Source organism: Carcharhinus amblyrhynchos, chromosome 2 (genome assembly GCF_965287045.1).
Source record: "Carcharhinus amblyrhynchos chromosome 2, sCarAmb.v2.hapA, whole genome shotgun sequence".
Classification (NCBI taxonomy): domain Eukaryota; kingdom Metazoa; phylum Chordata; class Chondrichthyes; order Carcharhiniformes; family Carcharhinidae; genus Carcharhinus; species Carcharhinus amblyrhynchos.
Genome location: NC_137325.1, coordinates 111,568,536 through 111,594,540, shown reverse-complemented (window position 1 = coordinate 111,594,540; position 26,005 = coordinate 111,568,536). Strand labels below are relative to the sequence as shown.

Here is a 26,005-nt window from a genome sequence, read left to right as displayed (position 1 = left end):
CATTTATTGCCCAACCCTAATTGACCTTGACCTGAATACTAGGCCGTTTCAGAGGACATTTAAGTGTCAGCCACACTGCTCTGAGTCTGGAGCGATATGTAGGCCAGATTAGGTAAAGATGGCAGATTTCTTTTCCTGATGACATGAATGAACCAGATACGTTTTTAATGGCAACCAACAATGGTTTCATGTCGTCATTTGATTTTTAATTCCAGATTTTTATTGAGCTCAACTTTCACCATCTGCTGTGGTGGAATTCGAACCCAGAGCCCCAGAGCATTGCCTTGGGTTTCTGCATTGCAAGTCCAGCAAAACACAACTATGTCACTGCCTCCCTGATACCAAAACTACTTCTGTCCTTGGGTCATACTGTAAACTAATCTGCGAACAACTCTCATGTTTTGCAGTCTCTCAACCCAAGATACAGGACCACTTTTAATTAAAATTATTCCTGGAAACCACCTCAAGGTAATACCAAAGCTCTTGATATAGACCTGATTATTCGATTTGAACTGCCTCTATTTGGCATGGTAGCCCTATTTCTCCTATTGCTTCTCTTGTCTCTTGCCTACTTTTGCTCTTGGAACAGGATGAAGCAGATCTAAATGAGACTTTGAAATCAAAAGAGAAAATGCTCAAAAATCTCCGCAGGTCTGGCAGGATCTGGACGGATAGAAAGGAGCTGACATTTCAAGTCCAGGTGACCCTTTGTCAAAGCTTTGACTTTCTACTTAGCAACAATTCTGCTGGAGAGAGCCCAGTTGTGGAATAAGAGCTGGAGAGCTTTGTTCTCACAGTATCACCTGCCATCCTCTTCAGTCCCTCAATCAGAATTTGAACAGCTCTCTGCTAGACCATTTGAATCTCGGTGAAACTGCACAGAATGCATGTAATCCTTTTTTTGCATGAGTTCTTGAAATAACGCACTTTTAAACATAGTCCCATTATCCAAAACAAGCGAATCTGGTAAACCATGAGTTGCAAAAATTTGATGCAGCTTCTTTGTGGTAACGAGAGGTATAATGTAACTCATGATATGTGCTTCTAACCATTTAGAACATACGTTTATGATCACTAAAAACACATGAGTCATGAAAGGTCCTGCAAAGTCCACTTGAAGTCTGTACCATGGCCTATCAGGCCACTTCCAAGCAGTCACACAATATACCCAGTTCATCTTTGCACACATCCAGATACCTCTTGACAGCCTCCTAGTTTACCTTTGTGTTCTTGGTCTCACCCCAGTTCAGTGGAATTTTACTGAGCCAGTCAGAGCCTAGCAAACTCAGCCCTTCCCTTTGACCACAAGGAAGCATGACTTGCTTCTTGACTATTTTATATACAATATGGACTTCTAATGCCCCAAGCGAAGATATGGACTCTCTGGTGTACGTCCGAAAATTAATCTCTGTTGGAGTAAGGGTTGGGATTTGGTTAGAGTCCTGCACCAACTTGTAAGTTTCCTCACTAATCGCAGATGCGGAGACTCCTGTGTCCACCTCCATCTGATCTGTTTAGTGTTGACTACAAGTATAGCAAAGGCTCCGAGCTTTTCATGTGTGTAACTGAAGCTTTTTTGAATTAAAATGTTCTTGCGCAGCCTCACCTTGCTCTTGGCACCCTTGCATTTCTTCGCTAAATGCCATTTCTTACTGCATCAGTGACAAACAGCATCCATAATCCTTTGATTCTGGTCAAAAAGGATAGTAGGAGGAGAAGTAATAAGCCGTGGATAACGAAGGAGGTGAAGGAAAGTGTTAAACTAAAAGCGGAGGAATTTAGAGTAGCTAAGAGTAGTGGGCGAGAAGAGGATTGGGAGAGGTTTAAATGTCAACAAAAATTGACAAAGAAGTTGATAAGGAAGGGTAGGAGAAACTATGAAGCTGGGCTAGCGCTTAATATAAAAAAGGATAGCAAGAGTTTTTATAAATATATAAAAAGGAAGAGGCTGGCTAGGGTGAATGTTGGTCCTTTAGAGGATGAGAAAGGGGACCTAGTGGTAGGGGATGGGGATATGGCTAAGGTATTGAATAACTTTTTTGTTTCTGTCTTCACGGAGGAGGACGTGAATAATTTGCCGGGTGTTAGCGATGGAAAGGTGGTAGGACTGGAGGGTCTTAATGACATTACTGTTACTAGAAAGGCGGTGCTCGACAGACTAGAGGGGCTGATTGTGGACAAGTCCCCAGGACCGGATGGAATGCATCCGAGGGTTCTGAAAGAAATGGCGGAGGTGATAGTGGATGCCTTGGTGGTTATTTTCCAAACGTCGCTGGATTCCGGGGAAGTGCCGGATGATTGGAAAACGGCTAATGTTACGCCGTTGTTTAAGAAGGGTGCCAGGCAAAAGGCGGGGAATTATAGGCCGGTTAGTTTAACGTCTGTGGTAGGTAAAATGTTAGAATCTGTCATTAAGGAGGAAATTGCGAGACATCTTGAAGGGAATTGCTTGATAGAGCAGACGCAGCACGGTTTCATTAAAGGGAAGTCGTGTCTGACAAATTTACTGGAGTTCTATGAGGATGTGTCTAGGGCGGTGGATAGAGGAGAGCCGGTGGATGTGGTCTTTCTAGATTTTCAGAAGGCGTTTGACAAAGTGCCTCACAAGAGGTTATTGCAGAAGGTCGCGGGACATGGAGTTGGGGGTAGGGTGTTAGCGTGGATAGAGGATTGGTTGTCAAATAGGAGGCAGAGAGTGGGGGTCAACGGGTGCTATTCGGATTGGTGGATGGTGACTAGTGGAGTGCCCCAGGGGTCGGTGCTGGGGCCTCAGCTTTTTACCATTTATGTAGATGATCTGGAGGAGGGAACCGAGTGTAGAGTGTTGAAATTTGCTGATGACACCAAGATTGGGGGAACGGCAAATTGTGCGGCGGGTGTGGAGAGTCTGCAGAAGGATCTAGATAGGCTGGGCGAATGGGCCAGGAAATGGCAAATGGAATTTAATGTTGGCAAGTGTGAGGTGGTCCACTTTGGTAGGAAGAATGGTAGGAAGGACTATTACTTACGGGGCGAAAAACTGCAGCAGGCGACGGTGCAGAGGGACCTCGGGGTCCTTGTGCATGAGTCGCAAAAACCCAGCTTGCAGGTGCAGCAGGTGGTCAGGAAGGCGAATGGGATGCTGGCCTTCATAGCGAAGGGGATTGAATATAAAAGTAGGGAGGTCTTGCTGCAGCTGTATAGGGCATTGGTGAGGCCACAACTGGAGTACTGTGTGCATTTTTGGGCGCCGCACCTGCGAAAAAGATATTTTGGCCTTGGAGAGAGTGCAGAGGAGGTTTACTAGGCTGATACCGGAGTTGAGGGGGTTGAGCTATGAGGAGAGGCTGAATAAACTAGGCTTGTACTCGTTGGAGTTTAGAAGAATGAGAGGAGATCTCATTGAGACGTATAAGATGATGAATGGGATGGATAGGATAGAGGTGGAAAGACTCTTGCCGCTCAAAAAAGACAATAGGACTAGGGGGCACAGCCTCAAGATAAAAGGGGGGCGGTTTAGAACGGAGTTGAGGAGGAACTTCTTCACTCAAAGGGTGGTGAATCTCTGGAATTCTCTGCCCGTTGAAGTGGTGGAGGCTGCCTCGCTAAATATTTTTAAGACGCGGGTTGATGGGTTTTTGATAGGAGAGGGGATTAAGGGTTATGGGGAGAGGGCGGGAAAGTGGAACTGAGCCGCGACAGATCAGCCATGATCTTATTGAATGGCGGGGCAGGCTCGAAGGGCTGGATGGCCTACTCCTGCTCCTATTTCTTATGTTCTTATGGAGCAAAGCAACTGAATCTGCAAATGAAATCTCCACTGAATACTGAATAGAGTAGACATGGGGAAGATTAGTGGGAGAAACCAGGGTCCGAGGGCACAGCCTCAGAGTAAAGGAGATGAGGAGCAGTTTCTTCAGCCAGAGGGTGGTGAATCTATGGAATACATTGCCACAGAAGGCTGTGGACGACAGGTCATTGAGCACATTTAAAACAGAGTTAGATAGATTTTTGATTGATGAGGAGTTCAAAGGTTATGGGGAAAAGACAGGAAAACGAAGTTGAGAAACTTATCAGCCATGATCGAATGGTGGAGCAGACTCGCTGGACTGAATGGCCTAATTCTGCTCCTATATCTTATGATTTTACCTTAATCCTGCACATGTGCAGAACCCTTAACAGAAGCCAGTCAAACAGTTACGCTTACAAAAACATAATGTACTCAACATGACACTCTAACACACTGCATACACAGAATTTGGTGAAAGATTCTCTGGAAAGGCCTGTTGAGATTTTTGAGACAAGTTTCAATGTTTCATTTTGCTGAAAATCCTTTTAGCAAAAAGTGGAATTGTGCTTTTAATCTTATTAGCTTCAGGCAAGACCTTCAATGTACATTCCCTCGACCACTGATGCGCAGTGGCAGTAGTGTGTTCAAGGTGTATTGCAGCAACTCACTGTGGCTCCTTTGACAGAACCTACCAAAATTGCAATCTCTACCACCTAGAAGAGCAAAGGGAGCGTCTCCACCTGCAAGTTTCCCCCCAAGCCACACGTCATTTTGACTTGGAACTAAATTGCTATTACTTCACTGTCACTGGGTCAAAACCCTTGAACACCTGCTCTCGCACCACATGGATTGTAGCAGTTCAAGAAAGCAGCTCACCAGCTTCTCTGGGGCAATTGGAGTTGGACGAAAAAAATGCTGCCCGAGCCAGTGATGCCCACATCTTGTGAAATAATAATAAAAGCTACAAAATGATTTTATTGCCATTTATTGGTACAGTTAATGTTTGATCCAATTAAGTATAAAGACACTTGTAGGAAAAAGGGCTTTTTGCCTTTGATGTGTGAGCTCATATTGCAAATAACTTTGAACCTGTGACTGTCTAAGATATCTGCTTTTAAAGAATGGCTTATATTTTTAGAATGAGAAATATATTTAGATCTTGCAAAATCTGTTTTTATGTTCATTTTATTGAACATGCAGCTGTTTGATTCTTTTGAACATTAAAGATAAAGTTGGCCAAGTTGACTTTGGGAATTCACACAAAGATTAGAAATAGGAGCAGGAGAAGAAAATTTGGCTCCTCTAGCTTGCTGTGCCATTCATGGTTGATTTGATTGCGACCATAACACCCATTTCCTGCCCGCCCCATAATCCTTGGCTCCCTTGGAGATCAAAAACCTGTCTAACTAAACCTTGAATTTGAACCGCGGCGGTGGGGATGTGCAGGACAATGTTTCAGCATCTATCCTGTCAAGCCTCTCAGAATCAGAAAATCCCTGCAGTGCAGGAGGCCATTTGGCCCATCAAATCTGCATGCCCCACAATCCCATCCAGACCTTATCCCCATAACCCCTTGCATTTACCCGAGCTAGTTCCCCTGACACGAAGAGGCAATTTAGCATGGACAATCCACCTAACCCACACATCTTTGGATTGCGAGAGGAAACTGGAACACCTGGAGTAAACCCATGCAGACACAAGGAAAATGTGCAAACTCAACTCAGACAGTGACCCAAGTCCGGAATTGAATCCGAGTCCCTGGCACCATGAGGCATCAGTGCTAAGCCCTGTACCCTGGAATCTTGCATGTTTCAGTGAGATCATCTCTCATTCTTGTACACTTCAATGAACGTGGGTCCAATCTGCACAACCCTTCCTCATATGACAGCCCTTCATTACAGGAATGAATCTAATCACTCTTCTCAGAACCATCTCCCAACGAAAGTATACATCTCCTTAAGTAAGGAGGCCAGTATTTTAGATGCTATCTTATCAGTGATCTGTTCAGTTGTTGCAAGCCAGACAACACTTTTATGCTCCAAGACATGCAATAAAGACTAACATTCTATTTGCCAACCTAATTATTTGCTGTATCTGCATGATAACTTTTGAGGACACGCAGATCCCTCTGTATGACAAGATCTTGCACTGAAGATTGTTGCCACTAATGCCTTGCTAACACTAGTATCAGTGTAGCTTTAGATGGCGTTTGCACCTGTTACATTTTTAGACTTGCCTGCAAGAGGCTCTGTAGAATTACATACAGTATGTATAAAAATGCATATAGAGATTCTTGAAAGCTGAGGTTTGTATTTCACAGTTCATTTCATTTTTAGCATTCTAATTGAAGGTTTGCTGTAACATCATTTATACTGTAATTTAGCTATTTACTATTGAAAAGTAACCTGACTTGTATAGATAAGTGTGGTTCTGGAGATCAGTGTACAGTAATCTTGCTAATATTTAACGAGAAGCCATTGGGGAGTTTCATCTTTACATTAAGATGAGGAAATAAAAGGCTAAAGTTGTTCTCTTCAGATTTTTAATGATAAAATGTAGATTTTAGATTTAACTTTATATCTAATTATAGTGAAATTTGTTGATTTTGGAATTTATCATGAAATTCTAAGACCGCAAGATATTGGAGCTAAAGTAGACCATTTGGCCCATTGAGTCTGCTTCACCATTCAGTGAGATCATGACCACTCTGATGTGGTAGTCTTCAAGTCCACTTTCTTGTGTTAGCTCCTTAACACTTAATACCCTCTGAGAGAAGAAATTCCTTTTCATCGTTGTTCCACTGCTTATTATGTTTGTTCCTGCCAATAACAAGGTTGGGACCCTCTTTAAACGTTTGGATAGGTCACCGGATAAGTCCAAAGGTCAGTGAACATTCAGCTTGAGTCTGTCAACCAGCAGGTACCCCAGATAATGGACAAAGACACAGGACAGAAACAGGTTCCAGTTAAGAGAAAAAGGAAAGGAGCAGAAAAACAGGCTCAGTTAGAGAAAAGAGGACAAATAGCTAACCTATAGGGCTAACGGGAGGACTTTGAATAGAGTGGAGGAGCAGAGGGATCTAGGTGTATGTGTACATAGATCCCTGAAAGTTGGGAATCAAGTAGATAAGGTTGTTAAGAAGGCGTACGGTGTCTTGGCGTTTATTGGTAGGGGGATTGAATTTAGGAGTCGCAGCGTCATGTTGCAACTGTACACAACTCTGGTGCGGCCGCACTTGGAGTACTGTGTGCAGTTCTGGTCCCCACATTACAGGAAGGATGTGGAGGCTTTGGAGAGGGTGCAGAGGAGGTTTACCAGGATGTTGCCTGGTATGCAGGGGAGGTCCTATGAGGAGAGACTGAGGGATTTGGGGTTGTTTTCACTGGAAAGAAGGCGGCTAAGAGGGGATCTTATAGAAACATATAAGATGATTAGAGGTTTAGATAGGGTGGATGGTGATAGCCTGTTTCCTCGGATGGAGAAATCTAGCACGAGGGGGCATGGCTTTAAATTAAGGGGGGGTAGTTATAGGACGGATGTCAGGGGCAGGTTCTTTACCCAGAGGGTGGTGAGGGACTGGAATGCCCTGCCTGCTGCAGTTGTAAATGCGCCTAGGGGGCGTTTAAGAGATCTGTGGATAGGTTTATGGACGAAAAGGGATTGGTTTAGATTAGTGGGTCAATGTTTTTTTTTAAAAATAAGACTGGTCGGCGCAACATTGTGGGCCGAAGGGCCTGTTCCGCGCTGTAATGTTCTATGTTCTATGTTCTATGTTGAGTAAGGAGGGCCACTGGGGCCGAACTACCACTTTGGAGCAGTAGTGTTATGCTTGATGTGGCCAAAGAGCTGCAGTTGTGTTTGTTTGTGAGATGATGGTTGAATGTACTCAGGAATTCAGGGGATTGAAATCTTAAGAAGGCAAAATTGAAACAGTGTGAGTTTGGCCCTCATTTAAGCCATCCAAGTTGAAGCAATGTTTAGAGAGAATTCCAAAGTGAGATCTTTGAAGGGGAAATTGCAAACTCTGACAAGAAAGATGGGGTTTCAGTGAGATTGATTGACTCAGTGTGACTAAGTCTGGGTGGGGGTTGTTGAGAAATCCATAGAATCCATTTTTGTGGCGTCTTTGATCACAATGGGCTTGATAATTCACTGGTGCCTTATCATTATCTTAAATGTTAGGGTATAAAATATAGTTAATTGTTTTATCTTCTTAACCTTGTATAGTAAAGTTAATTTTTGTTTGCTCAAAACCCATGGAATTTTGTATCTATCTTCACTGTGTCTGAAATCTCAAACTTTACTTAAAAAAAGTTATTGGAAATTAACTCGATCTCACCAGCAACTATTAGGTCTGACCAAGGATCATAACACGCTTTATCCACCTTATTTGTTACTCCCTCAACAAACTCTTAATAAATTAATCATATATGACTCCCTTTTCACAAAATCATGTTGACTCTGCCTAATTACATTAACATTTTCTTAAGAGTCCTGCAATAACCTTCTTTAAATTGATTTTAGCATTTTCCATGACAGATGACAGGTTAACTGGCCTGTTGTCAGCTGTATTCTGCCTCCTTTCTCTCTTGAATAGAGGAGTAGCATTGGCTATTTTCCAATCTGATGGGACCTTTCCAGAATCAAGGGAATTTTGCAAAATGAAAAGCAATTTTAAAAACCTTTGTCTGCAACCACTTCTTAAAGTCAGCGAGGTCCTCATGACTTGTCAGCCTTTGGTTCCAGTAGTTTACTCAGTACCCTCGCTCTGGTGATTGTAAGAACATGAAACAAGTTGGTGGAGTGGGCAGATGGGTGGCAGATGAAGTTCAATGTGGAGAAGTGTGAGGTGATTCATATTGGTAGGAAGAACATAGGGAGATGATATAAAGCAAAGTGTATGACTCTAAAGAGTGCATCTGGAGCAGAGGGTGTATATGTGCAAAAGTCATTGAACGTGTCAGGATAGATGGAATGAGCAGTTATTAAAGCATACAGTATCCTTAGCTTTATTAATTGGGTATAGAGTACAAGAACAAGGACGATGTGTTGAGAGTTAGACTTCAGCTGGAATACTGTACAGTTCTGGGTGCCACACTTAGGAAGGATGTGGATGCATTGGAGAGAATGCAGAATAGCTTTACAAAAATAGTTCCAGGTATGAGCAACATCAGTTATGGAGATAATTTCTCCAATCTAAGACTGCTCTCATTGGAGAGGAGGAGATTTGATAGGAGTGTTCAAAACCCTGAGGAGGCTGGACGCAGATGAGAAGGAACTGTTCCTGCTCAGACAAGGATCAACAAGGTGGCACAGTGGTTAGCACCCCTACCTCATGGTGCCAGGGACCCTGGTTTAATTCCCAGGGTCACTGTATATGCTGAGTCTGCGCATTCTCCCGTGCCTGCGCGATGCTCCAGTTTTCTTCCAAAGCCCAAAAGATATGCTGGTTAGCTGCATTGGCCATACTAAATTTTCCCTCTGTACCCAAACAGGCACCTAAGGGATTTTCACAGAAATTTCATTGCAGTGTTAATTTAAGCCTACTTGTGATTCTGAGAAATAAACTTGATTTAAAGTGATTTGCAGAAGAAGCAAATATAAATGTAAGAATTGACATTTTCACACAGTGGTTTGGGTCTGGAAAGCACTGCTTGAAAGTGTGGCAAGCACTGCTTGGAGGCGTGTTTTATTGAGGCATTCAAGGGAACGTTAAATGATCTTATTAGAAACAATGATTATTTGAATGCGCAGGGCTACTGGGAAAAGAAAGGAGAATTGTATTGTCAAAATGCTCATTTGGAGAGCTGGTGCAGACACAATGGGCCAAATGGCCGCCTCTGCACAGTAACGATTCCGATTCTGTGAATGGTTTTAAACTTCTCACCACTTTCTCTTCATCATCCTGACCCTGCCCCCCCATCTTTCATCTCTTCATTTACAGGTATTTCTGGGCTATTATTTGTGTGTTTAACAGTGAAGACCACAAAATATCTAATCAACACTCCATCCATGTCTTTATTTCCCATTATTGATTCCCCAGACTCACTCTTGAGACTCAAGTCGCTTTATTTTGTGTTGCAGAAAATATTGACATACTGCAAAGTTTGTTCTTTTAGTGCATGAACTCACTTTTAAAATTTTCTTTTTCAAATTAAAAGTTGGATTTTTTAACGTATTGTTTTGTAGTGAAAATATGTATTTAACTATTAAAATCTATTCAGTGCTTAGTCAAATTTTTCTTCCAGCTGGAGGAGTTGACTCTTTGTTGGTTACAACTGTACAACCAACAATTGCCCTCTTGATAACCAGTCCACTTAGTCAGGGTTGAGGTGCAGGGATATGGGGAAAAGTGCAGGGAAATGCGACTAACTGGATTGTTCTTGAAAGAGCTGGAACAGGCTGAATGGGCTAATGTCCACTTCCTCTTGTGCTGCACTATTCTCAGTTTCATTCTTTGATCCTATTCCAGTTGAGTCTTGTCAGCTGGTGTTGGCAGGCATAAGGCCGAGCCTGCTCCTACTTAATTTGATGCGCACATGCAATCCCTGTTGAAAATGCACATTAGATAATGAATAGCAGTGGGAGCCCTGACTAACTTTCCACTCCTAACACAGCGGTACTGCAGACAACTTTAACACATCTGCCATTGGCAAGATCAGTTGACTAAATATAGACCTTGATTGAGTAGGCAAAGGAAGGAATAACATTTTCTTTTACACAACTTCAGAATGTCCGGAAGTATTTCATAACCAAAGAATCGCTTTTTGAAGCGGCATCATTGAAGTTGCACGAGAAACTAACAGTTAATTTATACACAGCAAGAGTCCAAAAATGGCAATGAGACAATGATTAGATTTTTAAAATTGATTTTGGTTAAGGGATAAGTATTGGCTTGTACATTGCCTGCTCTGTTTTTTAACAATGTCATGGTCAATGTCAGTGTGCTGAGAGGACAGACTAGGCCTCATTTTTAAACTTCTCATTCCAAAAACCTTTTTAGTCACAATGGCTCAGATACTTCCTGAATAATAATGCTGAGCCATTGGGGAGGCTTGTTTTTATTATTGTAAAGTAGTAGTAAAAGCTCTATTAAAAATGAATGTGTTAACTGAATACAGATGGCAATGCTTATAAAAAATATTCTGGGAAACCTTTGGATTACTTAATGATGTGGAGCCAAAAATGCATTTCAGATACAGACTGCAAATCTATCAATTGACAGCATTTTGGGCACACTCCAGCCAGCGTAGGTAAAACCTTATTTTGTGATTTCATTTTCAAAATGTTATCAACACCTTTTAGAACTGCTTTTGGATTATATAATTGATTTCTGATGCAGCTTGTTCTGCTTACCACTGGTGACAACATTGATTGCTGTCAATTATTTCTTGACTGTGTGCCTGGCTGGAATCGCCTCCCAGATTCTACTTGAACAGCTAATTTTACAGTAATTATACTTGGACATTTTGTACTGGTGCACAGCATAGCTAATTTAATACTAATTCTACACATCCTACAAAATACCCAAGGATAATCAGAAACTGCTGGAAATGCAGTAAGTGAAAAGATGGTTTTGGCTTATATGTTGAAGCTTGGTATGTTGCTTGCAATTTTTCTTGGGAGTGGGCAGTCTGCTAATATGTTTAAAGGAGCAAAAGTGCTGCAGTTGTTTACTTGGGTTGGGTGGTGGTAGAGAGTTAGAGTTAAACATTGGCATGTAAACTGCTTTAGTTGGCGTGCTTATATTATTTTCCCTTTTTGTTTTGCAGAAGCCTCAGTCGAGAGCCTAGGAAATTTCCTATATGTGATTCTATATATTTGAGTTTCACTACATGTACAGATTTTCTGTCAAGTTGTTTTGAACAGGACATATTTTTGGATTGTTAGTAGATGTGCTGCTGTGCTGAAAGGCTATGTGAATCCACTTCTGTTTTAAATATTGTTTCCTCCCTTTATTGTTTAAACTGCCCATTTAGTTTTACGAGTGTTACTTGATAAAGTTGCTCACACTGTCTGTAACATTTCAATTTCACAGTGTTAAAAAAGTCATGAAGTACAATGATACCTGGATCTTTTGTTTAGCTACCATTTTTATTTATTTCCCTCTTCCCACTATGCAAGGCTTTGTCTTCCCCCTCTTTCCCCACACCACCAAAAAAACAAAGAAAACAATGTTTTGATCAGCACATTGAAAATGCAGCTTAAGACTCTAAGAAAGATATTTTGGCTCAAAAAAGCTGAGTGCTGACTCTAAAGCTGGGCCAGTTTTAGTGAAAGCTTTCATGACGTGAATGGAAAACGGCTAATGTTATGCCGCTGTTTAAAAAAGGTAGCAGACAAAAGGCAGGGAATTATAGGCCGGTTAGTTTAATGTCTGTAGTTGGAAAAATGCTAGAATCCGTCGTCAAAGAAGAAATAGCGAGGCACCTAGAAAAGAATGGTTTGATCAAGCAGACGCAGCATGGATTCGTTAAGGGGAAGTCGTGTTTAATGAATTTATTGGATTTCTATGAGGATGTGACTAGTGCGGTAGACAGAGGGGAACCAGTGGATGTGGTGTTTTTAGATTTCCAGAACGCATTTGATAAGGTGCCTCACAAAAGGTTGCTGCAAAAGGTTAGGGTGCACGGAGTTGGGGGTAAGGTGTTAGCGTGGATAGAGGATTGGCTGTCTAATAGGAAGCAGAGAGTTGGAATCAATGGGTGTTATTCTGGTTGGCAGTTGGTGACTTGTGGAGTGCCGCAGGGATCAGTGCTGGGGCCTCAACTGTTTACCATTTACATAGATGATCTGGAGGAGGGGGCTGAGTGTAGGGTGACACGAAGATGAGTGGAAAAGCAAATTGTGTGGAAGGTGTGGAAAGTCTGCAGAGAGATCTGGATAGGCTAAGTGAGTGGGCAAGGACCTGGCAGATGGAGTACAATGTTGGCAAGTGTGAGGTTATCCACTTTGTTAGAAATAATAGTAGGAGGGATTATTATTTAAAAGGCGAAAAGCTGCAGCATGCTATGGTGCAGAGGGACCTGGGGGTCCTTGTGCACGAATCACAAAAACCCAGTCTGCAGGTGCAGCAGGTGATCAAGAAGGCGAATGGAATGTTGGCCTTTATAGCGAGGGGAATAGAATATAAAAGCAGGGAGGTCTTGCTGCAACTGTACAGGGTACCGGTGAGGCCGCAGCTGGAGTACTGTGTGCAGTTTTGGTCACCCCCCACTTGCGGAAGGATATATTGGCCTTGGAGGGAGTGCAGAGAAGGTTCACTAGGCTGATACTAGAGATGAGGGGGTTAGCCTATGAAGAGAGACTGAATAGACTGGGTCTGTACTTGTTGGAGTTTAGAAGGCTGAGGGGGGATCTTATAGAGACGTTTAAGATAATGAAGGGGATAGATAGGGTAGAGGTAGAGAGATTCTTCCTGCTTAGAAAGGACAGCAGGACTAGAGGGCACAGCCTCAAGATTGGGGGGGGGGGGTGCAGTTTAGATCGGAGTTGAGGAGGAACTTCTTCACTCAAAGGGTGGTGAATCTCTGGAATTCTCTGCCCGTTGAAGTGGTGGTGGCTACCTCGCTGAATATATTTAAGTCACAGGTAGACAGGTTTCTGATAGACGAGGGAATGAAGGGTCATGGGGAGAAAGTGGGAAAGTGGAAGTGATCCACTTCAGATCAGCCATGATCTTATTGAATGGCGGGGCAGGCTCGAAGGGCTAGATGGCATACTCCTGCTCCTGTTTCTTATGTTCTTATGACATACATGAAAGTTACAACTTGAAAATAAGGTTATTTGGCATAATTAATCCATTAGTTCTCCAATTGTGCAAATAATCACTTAAGAATACCCTACTCTAATCACCCATTATTCCTTTTTCTTTCGTCTATCTGCCAGATTTAATGTTAACATTTCTATCTAAGCTATTGCCCTTAGCTGCATAATTCTCTGCAAATAAGTTTATTTCTTCCTATTCTGAAACTCTTCCAACTTAATCTTGTATCTCTGGCCCTTTATTTAGGTGTCTCAACTATTTAAGACAACTACTTTGTTCCATCCCTTCAGAATTTCCAACACTAACATTGCATCATTCATAATTAGCCCCGTTCTAAATGGAATTGATTCAGAAGAGATATAGCAGCTTGAAACTGGGTATTTTTGAGGCTCAATGGGTTCTCGGCAGCATCAGAATTGTATTCCAGTGCAACCTGTAACTTCGTGTCTGGCATATTCTGCACTCTACATTCATTGCCAAGCCAAAGGACCAATCCTGGTTTCAATAAAGAATATAGGAAAGCATGCGAGTAGGAAACACTCAGTGTACCTGGAAAAAGAGATGTCCAACTTGAAGTTACAACATAAAATATGTGCACTAAACAGTGGAAGCAGGATCCCATACTCAGACCATGGCAATTCCCAAAGCCAGCAGGTCTGATTAGAGCTTGGCAGTTCTGCCATGTCCAGTCGTGAATGGTATTAGATCATTAAACAACTAATGGGAGGAGGTGGCTCCATGATCATCCCATCCCCTGATAACAGAGCACAGCATGCAAGTGCAAAAGATAAGGGTAATGAGTTTGCAGCCCTTGCCAACCAGAAATGCTAAGTGATCAATATCTGCCTTTTTCAAAGACCCCATCATTACATATGCTGCAAATGGCCAGTTTAATTCACCTAACATGATGAGCTAATTGAATGTAGCAATGGTTATGAGGTCCGACAAAATGTTGGCTATAGAGCCAAGTTTGTTCCAGTGAAGTTGCAACAATTATGTCTACTGGACAATTTGGAATTTTGCCCAATTGCCCACCAAATCTACTCCAGACAGTTATGTTCCCCTTTATCAGCCTACTCTCAATCATCAGAAAAGTGGTAGAAGGTGTCATAGAGTGCTACCAAGTGTCACTCACCATCCATCTGCTTACCAGTACTCTTTGGATTCTGCCATGGCCACTTGGCTCCAGATTTCATTATAGCCTTAGTTCAACATGGTCAAGGAAGTTGAACTTCAGAGGTGAGATGAGTGTGACTGTCTTTACCGTCAAGGCAAAATTGGACCAAGTGTGGCAACAGGAGTCCTGGTAAAATTGAAGTTGGTGGAAATTAGGAGAGAAAATTTCCATTGGCCGTAGTCATAAACAGCATGAATCAGTAGCTCTCCCTGTAAGAAAATATCGCAAGTGGGGATGATCACAAAACCTGAACAACATCCAGACTTGCTTTGATGAGTTGTAAGTACCACTAATGCCACACATGCTCAGTAATGACCATTTCCACACATGATTGGTAATGACATCTCCAACAAAAGAGAGTCTATATCTTTCCTCAGCATGTATAAGAAATAGGAACGGGAATAGGCAGATTTTCTGATTTAGCTCCACCTTTCCAACCTATCCCCATATCCCTTTAATGCCCTTGGTATCCAAAAATTTATTGATCAATGCAACCGAACATTCACAATCCTCCGGGTTAGATAATTCTATCTGCAATCCTTTGCGTGAAGAAATGATTCCTCATCTTGATCCTAAGCGACCAATCCTTTAATGAGACTGTGATTCCGAGTTCTAAATTTCCAAAACTGGAGCAGCAGTCCCTCAAGCATTAACCATAACAAGCCCTTTAAGTATTTTGTGTTTCACTGAGGTCATTATAAATCTATGAAATTTGGCCTACCCTGCTCAATTTTTCTTCCTCATAATTATCCCCTCATCACAATAATCAGTCCAGTGAACATTCTTTGCTTTCAACTTCCAAATATCTTTCCTCGAGTAAGGAGACCAGATACTGAGGCCGCGAGCTGACTTGACAGAGTGTAAGAAGTCCCAAGTTTTGACTCTGCCCCCTGTTGATGTGACATTGTGATCCCCTCGAAGTTTTGGTGTTTTAATGGCAGGAAATAATCATTGATCAGAAAATCAATCAGATTAGCCACACATTGTTGCTACAAGACCAGGTCAGAGAACTAGTTTTCTGTGGCAAGAGACTCTTCTCCTGACTCCCTGAAGCCATGTACAAGGCACAAGTCAGATGTGTAATAGGATAGACTTCACTTGCCTGGGGGAATTCAGCTCTGACAAAAGTTGAAGTTCAGTATTGTCCAGGACAAAGCAGCCTGTTTGATCACACTTGCCCACCATCAAAATGTTCAATGCTAGTGCAGTGTAGCTACAGTGTGTGCTATCTGCAAGATGCACAGCTGTAACTTGCCGAACTTTCTTCAACAGTACCTCCCAAATCTACAACCTGTACAACTTAAAAGAACCAAGGCAAGAGGCACATGAGAACATGACTGTCTCCAATCACGTACCATCCTGACTTGGAAATATATCAATGATCTTTTATCTCTGCTGGTTCAAAATCTTGGAACTCTCCTACCTAATATCACTGGAGGAATACTGATACTGCCTGTATTGCAGGGTTAACGAAGGTGGTTCACCACCATCTATTTGAGGATAATTAGGAGCAGGCAGATAAATGCCGGCTTTGCCCACTAATAAAGAATGCAGAACAGTAAAGCACAGGAATAGGCCTTTCGGTCCTCCAAGCCGCTCACGTTTACCTGTTTATCACTTATATCCCTCTCTTCTGTTTGTTCATGTGTCTATCATGATAAGTCTTACATGTGGCTAATGTAACTGCTTAACCACCTCACTTGGCAGTCAATTCCAGACCCCCATAATGCTCTATGTTAAAAAAAACTTAATCTGCACACCTCCACTGAACCTTTCTCCCCTTATCTTGAACTTGTGCCCTTCTTTAAATGTCATTTCTTCCCTGGGAAAAAGCTTCCAACTGTTCACCCTATCTATCTACCCCTCATAATTTTATAAACTTCTATCAGGTTGCCCCTCAGCCTCTGTCTTTCCAGGGAGAACAATCCCAGTTTATTCAATCTGTCCTCATAGCTAATACCCTCCACACTAGGCAACGTCCTGGTAAACCTATTCTGTACTCTCTCCAAAGCCTCCTTGTCCTTCTGGTGGTGTGGTGACCAGAATTGGACACGGTATTCCAAATGTGGCTTAACCAATATTTTATACAACTGTAACATAATTTACCAACTTTCATACTTGATGCTCCATCCAATGAAGGCAGTCACCTTTTCCACCTGTGCTGCCACTTCTAAGAATCTGCGAACCTGTGTTCTCAGATCTTTGTGTGTCTGTGCTCTTGATAGTTCTGCCATTTATTTTATAGCTCCCACCAAAATGCATCACCTTGCATTTGTCTGGATTAAATTTCATCTGGTACCTTTGCTTTTTGTGATTTTTATAAATGACCTGGATGAGGAAGTGGAGGGATAGGTTGGTAAGTTTGCCGATGACACAAAGGTTGGAGTGTTGTGGATAGTTTGGAGGGATGTCAGAAGTTGCAACGAGCCATAGATAGGATGCAAGACTGGGCGGAGAAGTGGCAGATGGACTTCAACCTGGATAAGTGTGTGGTGGTTTATTTTGGTAGGTCAGATAGGATGAAGGAATATAATATTATGGGTAAGACTTTTAGCAGTTTAGAAGATCAGAAGGATCTTGGGGTCCAGGTTCGTAGGACTCTCAAATCAGCTTCGCAGGTAGAGGATGTGGTTAAGAAGGCGTATGGTGTACTGGCCTTCATCAATCAAGGAATTGAGTTTAGGATTCAGGAGATAATGCTGCAGCTCAGCTCTGGTCGCCTCATTACAGGAAGGATGTGGAAGCCATTGGAAGCGTGCAGAGGAGATTTACAAGGATGTTGCTTGTATTGGGTGGCACGCCTTATGAGGATAGGTTGAGAGAGCTTGGTCTTTTCTCCTTAGAGAGACAAAGGATGAGAGGTGACCTGATAGAGGTGTATAAGATGTTGAGAGGTATTGATCGAGTGGATTCTGAGGCTTTTTCCCTGGGCTGAAATGGCTGCCACAAGAGGACACAGGTTTAGGGTGCTGGGGAGTAGGTACAAAGGAGATATCAGGGGTAAGTTTTTCACTGAGTGGTGGGTGCGTGGAATGGGCTACCAGCGATGGTGGTGGAGGCAGATTCGATATGGAATTTTAAGAGACTTTTGGATGAGTACATGGGACGTAGTAAGATAGAGGGTTATAGGTTAGCCTAGTTGGTGGAGATATGTTCGGCGCAACTTGTGGGTGGAAGGGCCTGTTTGTGCTGTAGTTTTGTGTTCTGTGTTCTATCTGCCATATCTCCGTCCAATTTTCCAGTCTATCTATACCTTGTTGTATTCTCTGGCAATCTTTATCCCTATCCACAACTCTGCCAATCTTGGTATCATCCACAAACTTGCTAATTATATATTACAAACAGCAGAAGTCCCAGCACTGATCCCTGTGGACCACCACTCGTAAAAAGTCTGACAACACCAGGTTTAAGTCCAACCGATTTATTTGATAGTACACTCACTGGCTTTCGGGGTTAGTCCCTTCATCAGGTGAGTTCACTATCAGTGAGTGTACTATCAAATAAATCGGTTGGACTTACATAATAAGAACATAAGAAATAGGAGCAGGAGTAGGCCATCTAGCTCTCAGACCATGGCTAACCTGATGTTGTCAGACTTTTTACTGTGTTTACCCCAGTCCAACGCCGGCATATCCACATCATGAGCACCATTAGTTACAGATCTCCATTCAGAAAAACACCCTCCTGCTGCTACCCTCTGTCATCTATGGTCAAGCCAGTTCTGAATCTATCTAGCTAGTTCACCCTTGATCCTGTGAGATTTAATCTTTTGCACCAGCCCATCAAATGCTTTGTTAAAGTTCATGTAGACAGCATTCACAGCACTTCCCTCGTCAATCGTTTTTGTCAACTACTCAAAAAATTGAATTGAATTAGTGAAACAGGATCTCCCTTATGCAAAACCATGCTTCTGCCCAAAACCGTAATGGTGTTTTCAAGGGGCCAGTAATCCAGCGACCCAGGATAATTTTTCGGTGATCTGGGTTTGAATCCCGCCATGGCAGAAAGTGAAATCTGATCTCAACATTTAAGAAGCATTTAGTTGAACACCAAAAATGCCATAGTAGAGAAGGTCGCAGATCAAACGCTGGAAAATGATTAGAATAGATAGATGCTTGATGGCTGGCACAGACATGATGGGCCGAAGGGTCTCACTTCAAACTCTATAACTCTGAATCTAAAGTTCTGCCAAAAGCTCAGCAACTCAAGGTGCCATTTTTGCTCATGAGTAAGAGAAGGCTTTCAAAACACATGCTGTGTGATTGGGACTTTAGGTTCTTGCTGAAGTATTGTTTTCAAAAGCTGGAATTTTCAGCCAGTAAAGCTGGAGAAAAGGCTTGACTTTGTATAGAGCCCTTCACAGCCTCTAAACATTCCAAAATACATTACAATCATAGAATCCCTACACTGCAGAACGAGGCCATTCTCTGACGGAGCAAGCCCATCCCCCACTCTATCCCTGTTACCCCATGCATTTACCTCACAAATCCCCCTAACATACACATCTCGGGACACTAAGGGACAATTTAGCATGGCCAATCCACCTAAACAGCACATCTTTAGACTGTGGAGAAAACCAGAGCACGTGGAGGAAACCCATGGGGAGAACATTCAAACTCCACGCAGGACAGGCACCCAAAAATGGATTTGAACCCGGGCCCATGGTACCATGAGGCAGGCTGTGAAGAAAATCTTCTTCATGCAGCAAGAAGTTAGGCTCTGGTCTGAACTGTTTGAGAGTGTGATGAAGACAGGGCCAATCCAGGCATTCAAGAGGGAATTGGGTTATTATCTGAAAATGAAAAATGTGCAGATTTGCAGGGAAAGGACACAAGTCAGCACAAACATTATGGGCCAAATGGCCCCTCTCACTTCTGTGATTCTACTACTGTTGGTCATTTATTCAACATCTTCATTTTCGGAGCCACTTTGCCTTGGTACCTCTTCATTCCTTTTTCTGAAACTTCTTGAAGTCTTTGATTATGCTTTTCCTGTTTTCTACTGCACAATTTCCAATCCTTCTTGGAAAGCACTTGCAAAGTATTGTAAAACACTTGCAGAATCCCCATCTTCCTGCCTCTCTTTCCACCCTCCCTGATTAAACTTTCACCATTTTGTTAATCAAAAATCTATCTGGCTCTGCCTTAATATTCAAAAATTCTGCTTCCACTGCCTTTTTGAGGAAGTGAGCTCCAAAGACTCATGGCGCTTTGATAGAAAAAATTCTCATCTCCGTCTTAAATGAGTGACCCCCCACCCCCCCATTTTTAAACAGTGACTCCTATCTCTAGACTCGGCAACAAGAGGAAACACCATATCCACCCTGCCAATGTCCCTCGGGAAATTTTTGATCAATTTGCCTTTTTTCCGTCTAAACTGTCTACACAAACCAAACCTCTCCAACTTTTCCTTACAATGTAACCCACTTTGCTCATCTCATTCCCACGAAACAAGTCCAGCAAAACCTCCTTTCTCACTGGACTGGAGATGTACTGATATAGAAAATTCTCCTGAACACACTTTAGGGCCATTTGCTCCTCTCTGCTCTTTGCACTATGACTGTCCCAACCAAGAGTATTGTGGAATGGCTACAGTACAGAAGGGAAGCCATTTGACCCATTGAGTCTATTCCTTAGTACTCTGAAGGAGCAATTTACCTCGTGCCACTCACCAGCCTTCCTACGTTTCATCTTTCATCTCGGATAGGAATCCAATTCCCTCTTGAGTACCTTGATTGAACATATTTCCACCAAATACTCGGGCAGTGCATTCCAAATCCCACCTACTTGCTGTGAAAAGGATTTTCCTCATGTCACTGTTGCTTCTTTTGACAATTACCTGAAACCTGTGCCCTCCAGCTCTCGATCCCTCCATCATACCTATCTATTCTGCCCAGACCGCTCCTGATTCTGTATACCTTTATCAAATCTCCCCTCAATCTTCTCTTCTTCAAGGAAAACAGCTCCATCCTCTTAAATCTATCCATGTAACTGAGACCCTCAATCCTGGGTAAAGGATGCAGATGCTGGAATCTGAAACAAAAACAGAAAATGTTGGAAAATCTCAGCAAGTGTGACAGCATCTGTGGAGAGAGAATAGAGCTGACATTTCATTCCAAGTTGGCTGTATTCTCTCACACAATGCTATCAGACCTGCTGAGATTTTCCAGCATTTTCTTTTTTTTGTTTCTCATTCCTGGAACCATTTTTGTAAATCTTTTCTACATTCTATTGCCATCACACCTTTCCTAAAGTTTATATTTGGATAGTTAAAACCCCTTGTTGTAATTACTCTGATTCTTGAACCTCACTGTAATTTTCTTGCCAAGTTGTACATCTACATCTTTCTCACTAGTTAGTGGGCTATAGACTACGCTGAGAAATGTAATTGGGTCTTTTTTGTTCCATCACATCTCCTGTCAATGTTCTTCCAGTTTTGTTTGTGTATCCCTTTATAGTGGAGTACCCTGTCTTGATGAAAGAGCAAGGATCCTGCCCAACTCACAGTATAGGAGAGAAATTGGACATGATAAATAAAGAAGCAGCACTTAATAGTTTAAAAGTCATCCAGCCCAAATGGGATGCGTCTTATGTTGCTGATGGAAGTGAAGGTGAAATTTGCCAAGTATCTATCAGTTTTATAGTCCTCCATGAGTGCCAAAAGAAATGAGGATTGCAGATGACCCCGTTTGAAAGAAAAGGCAGAGGGATACACGTGGCAAATGTAGACCAATCAGCTTATTGTTGTTTCAGTAACTTTGAGACATTAATCTGGTTCAAGATCCTTGACGCTTGGTGAAAAATGCGGGTTAATAAATAAAAGATGGTGCAGATTTGTTAAAGGCAATTGTGTCTGACCAACAGGAGAATGATTTTGCCTAAGTACAAGAGTAATGAATTATATTGCAATGCATTGTTGCATCTGTGCTGGTAATGAAATAGCAGATACTCAAAGACTCGCCTTGAACAATTGTCACGGGAAATCTGCTCGTAATAATATCTACCCTGAATATTCAGAATCAGATTTCTTTTTTAAAAAATGCACTTTAGGATGCCCAATCATCCTGGACTAAAAGGCATTAGGTGATTTCCTCCAAGATATTAAGTAGTGCTGCTCTTCATCTAGCCACTAGGAGGTACATGGGCATGATCAGGAGTTGCAAACTCATTTTAACAATAGTCATCCACATGAATCTGGGACTTAACAAGAAGAGCAAGTACTCGTTGACTATGGAACAGCACATTCACATGCTACGGCTTAAGTTAAAATTTTCTGTTTTTGCTTATGTAACAGTATATCCAGAGATCAGAGGCGTCTCTATTTTGGTTCTCTTTTGCACGTAATGCTTGAATTATGGGGCATTTTTCACTTGTGAATTAAATGTGTTGAGGATGTTTTGCATGAAATTGATGTGATTTTCTTTTATAACTGGCAATTTGTAAAACTCGCTTTAAATGCAGCTATTAAGATGCACAGAAATAATACATAGCGTAACTAGATTATTGCTTCCACAGGGCAACTTTTTGTTGGATTAAAGACAGCTTGCAGAGCAGTTTTTTAAAAAATTCTTGGATAAAATTCAAAGTGTAACTCTCAAAACTTGAGTATTAAGCAATTGTCACAAATTACGAAATGTTCTGGACAAGTGAATATTTTTAAGTCCATGATTCTCTGCATCAACCTTTTCAAGTATTTAGATTGTATATTTATTCCTTGTTTGCAGATACAATGAAGTTTTGGAAAATGGCCTGCCGGATTGGCGACAGCCTGTTTTCTACTACCGGAGAGTGAGAAAGATGAGTAACGTGGAACTCTCACTGTTGCTTTTCATTATTCTGACTGTGGGACATTATGCTGTGGTTTGGTCAATTTACTTTGAGAAACAACTGGTAAGTTTATGTGGATGCAGGACAGAGCATGCTGTCTTGAGGAAAAAATATTAGACTTTTCCAAAAAAAAATTTGAAAGAATAATAAATCTGCATTTGTAAACCATCACCTTAACAATCTCCATATTAGTGTCCCTTTGTTTAAAAACTCATACAAGTTTATATGTTTGTTTGTTATACATCATAGCATATTGTAGATTTACAAACTTGTTTCTGGTATTGCTTATTTTGTTGACCTTGATTTTTAGTAGGAATATGTATACATTTGTGTTTGTTTTTATATGTCACGGACTGATCAGTTGCATTATTTTGAACTGATGGAGGTAGAGAAAAATTATGTGTAAAATGGAGAATGAAAACTATTCAGCTTAACCTAAAATATTACAAAACGCTGTGGATTCAGAAAGGTCTTATAGAGCGGTTAACATTTTAACACTAAGGCCAGAATTTTCTGATTGTTCAAGGCAGCAGGATTTTCCCACCCCACAGCAGCGAATGGAGATTTGGCTTGTCGCCAAATTCTGTCTTCACTGCAGTGGAAGGGTGGCGTGAACGGGCGGTAAGATCGCGCCCAATGTATACTGATTCAGGCGAGAAGGTACCGTACCTGCTTCTCTGCTGTGATGGGATTTTGGGGGGTGGCGGGGAGGTGTAGAATGAGTGGAAAAGTGGCAGGGACCTACTTCTGATTTGTATTTGGAAACCAAAGCTAGGATTGCATAGGAATGTTGGGTGAGAACAGGATTAGGCTTGATATGCAAGCTGCTCAATTTTAAGCAGAAAGGCATGACACAGGAACAGAATTAGGTCACTCGGCCCATCGAGTCTGCTCTGCCATTCAATCATGGCTGATGTTTTTCTCCTCCCCCCCCCCCCCCCCCCTTCCCCATAACCTCTTATCCCCTTATTAATCAAGAGCCTATCTGTCTCTGTCTTAAAGACACTCGATAACCTGGCTCCATAGCCTTCTGCGAGCAAAAAGTTCTACAGATTCACCACTCTCTGGCTGAAGAAATTCTTTGTCATCTCTGTTTTAAAGGATTGTCCCTTTAGCTTGAGATTGTGCCCTCTGGTTCTAGCTTTTCCTACTCGTGGAAACATCCTCTCCACGCTATCCAGGCCTCGTAGTATCTTGTAAGTTTCAATAGGATCCCTCCCTATCTTTCTAAACCCCAGTGAGTACAGACCCAGAGTCCTCAACCGTTCCTCGTATGGCAAGCTCTTCATTCCAGGGATACAAAGAACAACCCAGCACGGGAAACAGGCCCTTCGGCCCAACGAGCCCGCGCCGCCATTTCAACAAAGCATTTTCCTACACCTACCCTGCCCTGTGTGTATGTGAATGGTACCCCTAATGTAGCCAGATTCAGGGGAGAATAGTGTAGGATCAATTTGGTACACCAGTCAGCCTAAGAGCACATCTTTGGGGTGTGGGAGGAAACCGGAGCACCCAGGGGAAACCCACGCAACCACAGAGAGAATGCGCAAACTCCCACAGACACAGGCCCAAATCCATGTATCTGCACAGCTAGCAGTGATAGTCACTGAGCTGTTGTGGTGCCTGTCTGCTGGTCCAGGATTAGGCACACAACGACACGAAGTACTAGGCCACTCTTGAAACCTCCAAGAGCAGCCCACGCACAACCCACCGTGTGCGTGCCCCTTGTTTGACAACAAGGTGGACCGACACCTGTGGATTAAAAGAGACAAAACATTAACATGTAATACTACATTTCCAGTGTCGTCCCGAGGCTCTGACCCTTTTTAATACCGTCTGCTATAACCCTCCATCCCTGTTTCGCTCATGTGTCTATCTAAGTAAACCTTAAACAAGTCCAATGTGCCTGTCTCCACCACCTTACTTGGTAGCGCGTTCCGTACCCCCACGACCCTCTGCGTGAAAAACCTCCCTCTAGTATCCAAATTATACTTCTCCCCCTCACCCTTAGATCGTGATCTCTCGTAATTGTCCCCAATCTAGGGAAAAGCCTACCACTGTTGACTCTATCTGTTCCCTTCATTACTTTATACACCTCTATCAGATCCCCCCTTAATCTCCATCTTTCTAAGGAGAAGAGCCCCAGTTTCTCCAACCTTTCCTCGTAATTCAGTCCTTCCATGCCAGGCAACATCCTGGTAAACCTCCTCTGCACCCTCTCCAGGGTCTCCATGTCCTTCCGGTAGTAAGGTGACCAGAACTGGACGCAGTACTCCAAATGTGGCCTAACCAACGTTCTGTACAACTGAAGCATTAGACGGCAGCTCTTATACTCTATACCCCTTCCTATAAAGGCTGGCATTCCGTAAGCTTTCTTCACAACCTTCTCTACCTGTGTTTCTTATGATCATTCTTATGAACCTTCTCTGGACCCTTTCCAAGGCCAGCACATCCTTCCTTAGATACAAAGGCCAAAGCTGTTCACAGTACTCTAAATGGGGTCCGACCAGAGCCTTTTACAGCCTCAGAAGTACATCCCTGCTGTTGTATTCTCGCCCTCTCGACATGAATGTTAACATTGCATTTGCCTTCCTAACTGCCGACTGAACCTCTACGTTAACCTTAAGAGAATCTTGAGCAAGGACTCCCAAGTCCCTTTGTGTTTCTGATTTCCTCATTTAGAAAATAATCTATGCCTCCATTCCTCCTTCCACAGTGCATAATCTCACACTTTTCCACATTGTATTTCATCTGCCACTACTTTGCTCACTCTCCTAATCTGTCCAAGTCCTTCTGCAGCCCCATGCTTCTTCAATATGACCTGTCCTTCTACTTATCTACAATTCTATGTGCGCAGGATTGAATCTAATTTGCAGAACAGAAGAAATAAAGAATGGTGAAGATCAATCAGGGGATGTTGGGGAGCTAAAAAAAGCATGTTCTTTAATATTTAAGCCTAAATACAAAAGCAGTATGCTTATATACACCCAGTAAGGTAGCATGCAGCCGAATGTTACCAGACCCCCTCATGTGAACTTGTGCAAGGTACTACCAGGGTGGTACTGTTGATATGCATTATATATATGAGTTGCCACCGAATAGGAAGAAAGAGTGAAAGTTAAACTGCTGCTCTGACATTTGAGGGAAAGTTAATTTCACATCATTTATTTAGAGTAGAAATAGTGTGATGATCATTTGTTAGTACACCTTTTGTAATAGACTCATTCTGAATCTGGAATGCAGAAAAATGCTGTGTAAATGACATGATGGCAGGAAGTACTGAATAAGTGTGATACGTTTGTTTAACTGATTTTTTTCCTGATTCCCTCTTTGGAAGTGGGTGTTGCTGGCAAGGCCAGCATTTATTACAAGTCTCTAATTTCCCTTGAGAAAGTAGTGAGCTTTAATCCATATGGTTTAAGTATTCCACGGTGCTGTTAGGAGGGGAGTTCAGGGTTTTCACCCAA

At 42.3% G+C, this 26,005-nt stretch overlaps 1 protein-coding gene across 1 annotated transcript in view; it reads left to right on the top strand.

Moving 5' to 3' along the window:
* dnajc1 (DnaJ (Hsp40) homolog, subfamily C, member 1) overlaps positions 1 to 26,005 on the top strand; it is a 229,339-nt gene that overhangs the window by 76,450 nt on the left and 126,884 nt on the right. Inside the window, exon 4 of the mRNA XM_080211116.1 lies at positions 22,436 to 22,601. Within this exon, the coding sequence (XP_080067242.1) occupies positions 22,436 to 22,601 (166 nt within the window). The remainder of the gene's footprint in view (positions 1 to 22,435; positions 22,602 to 26,005) is intronic.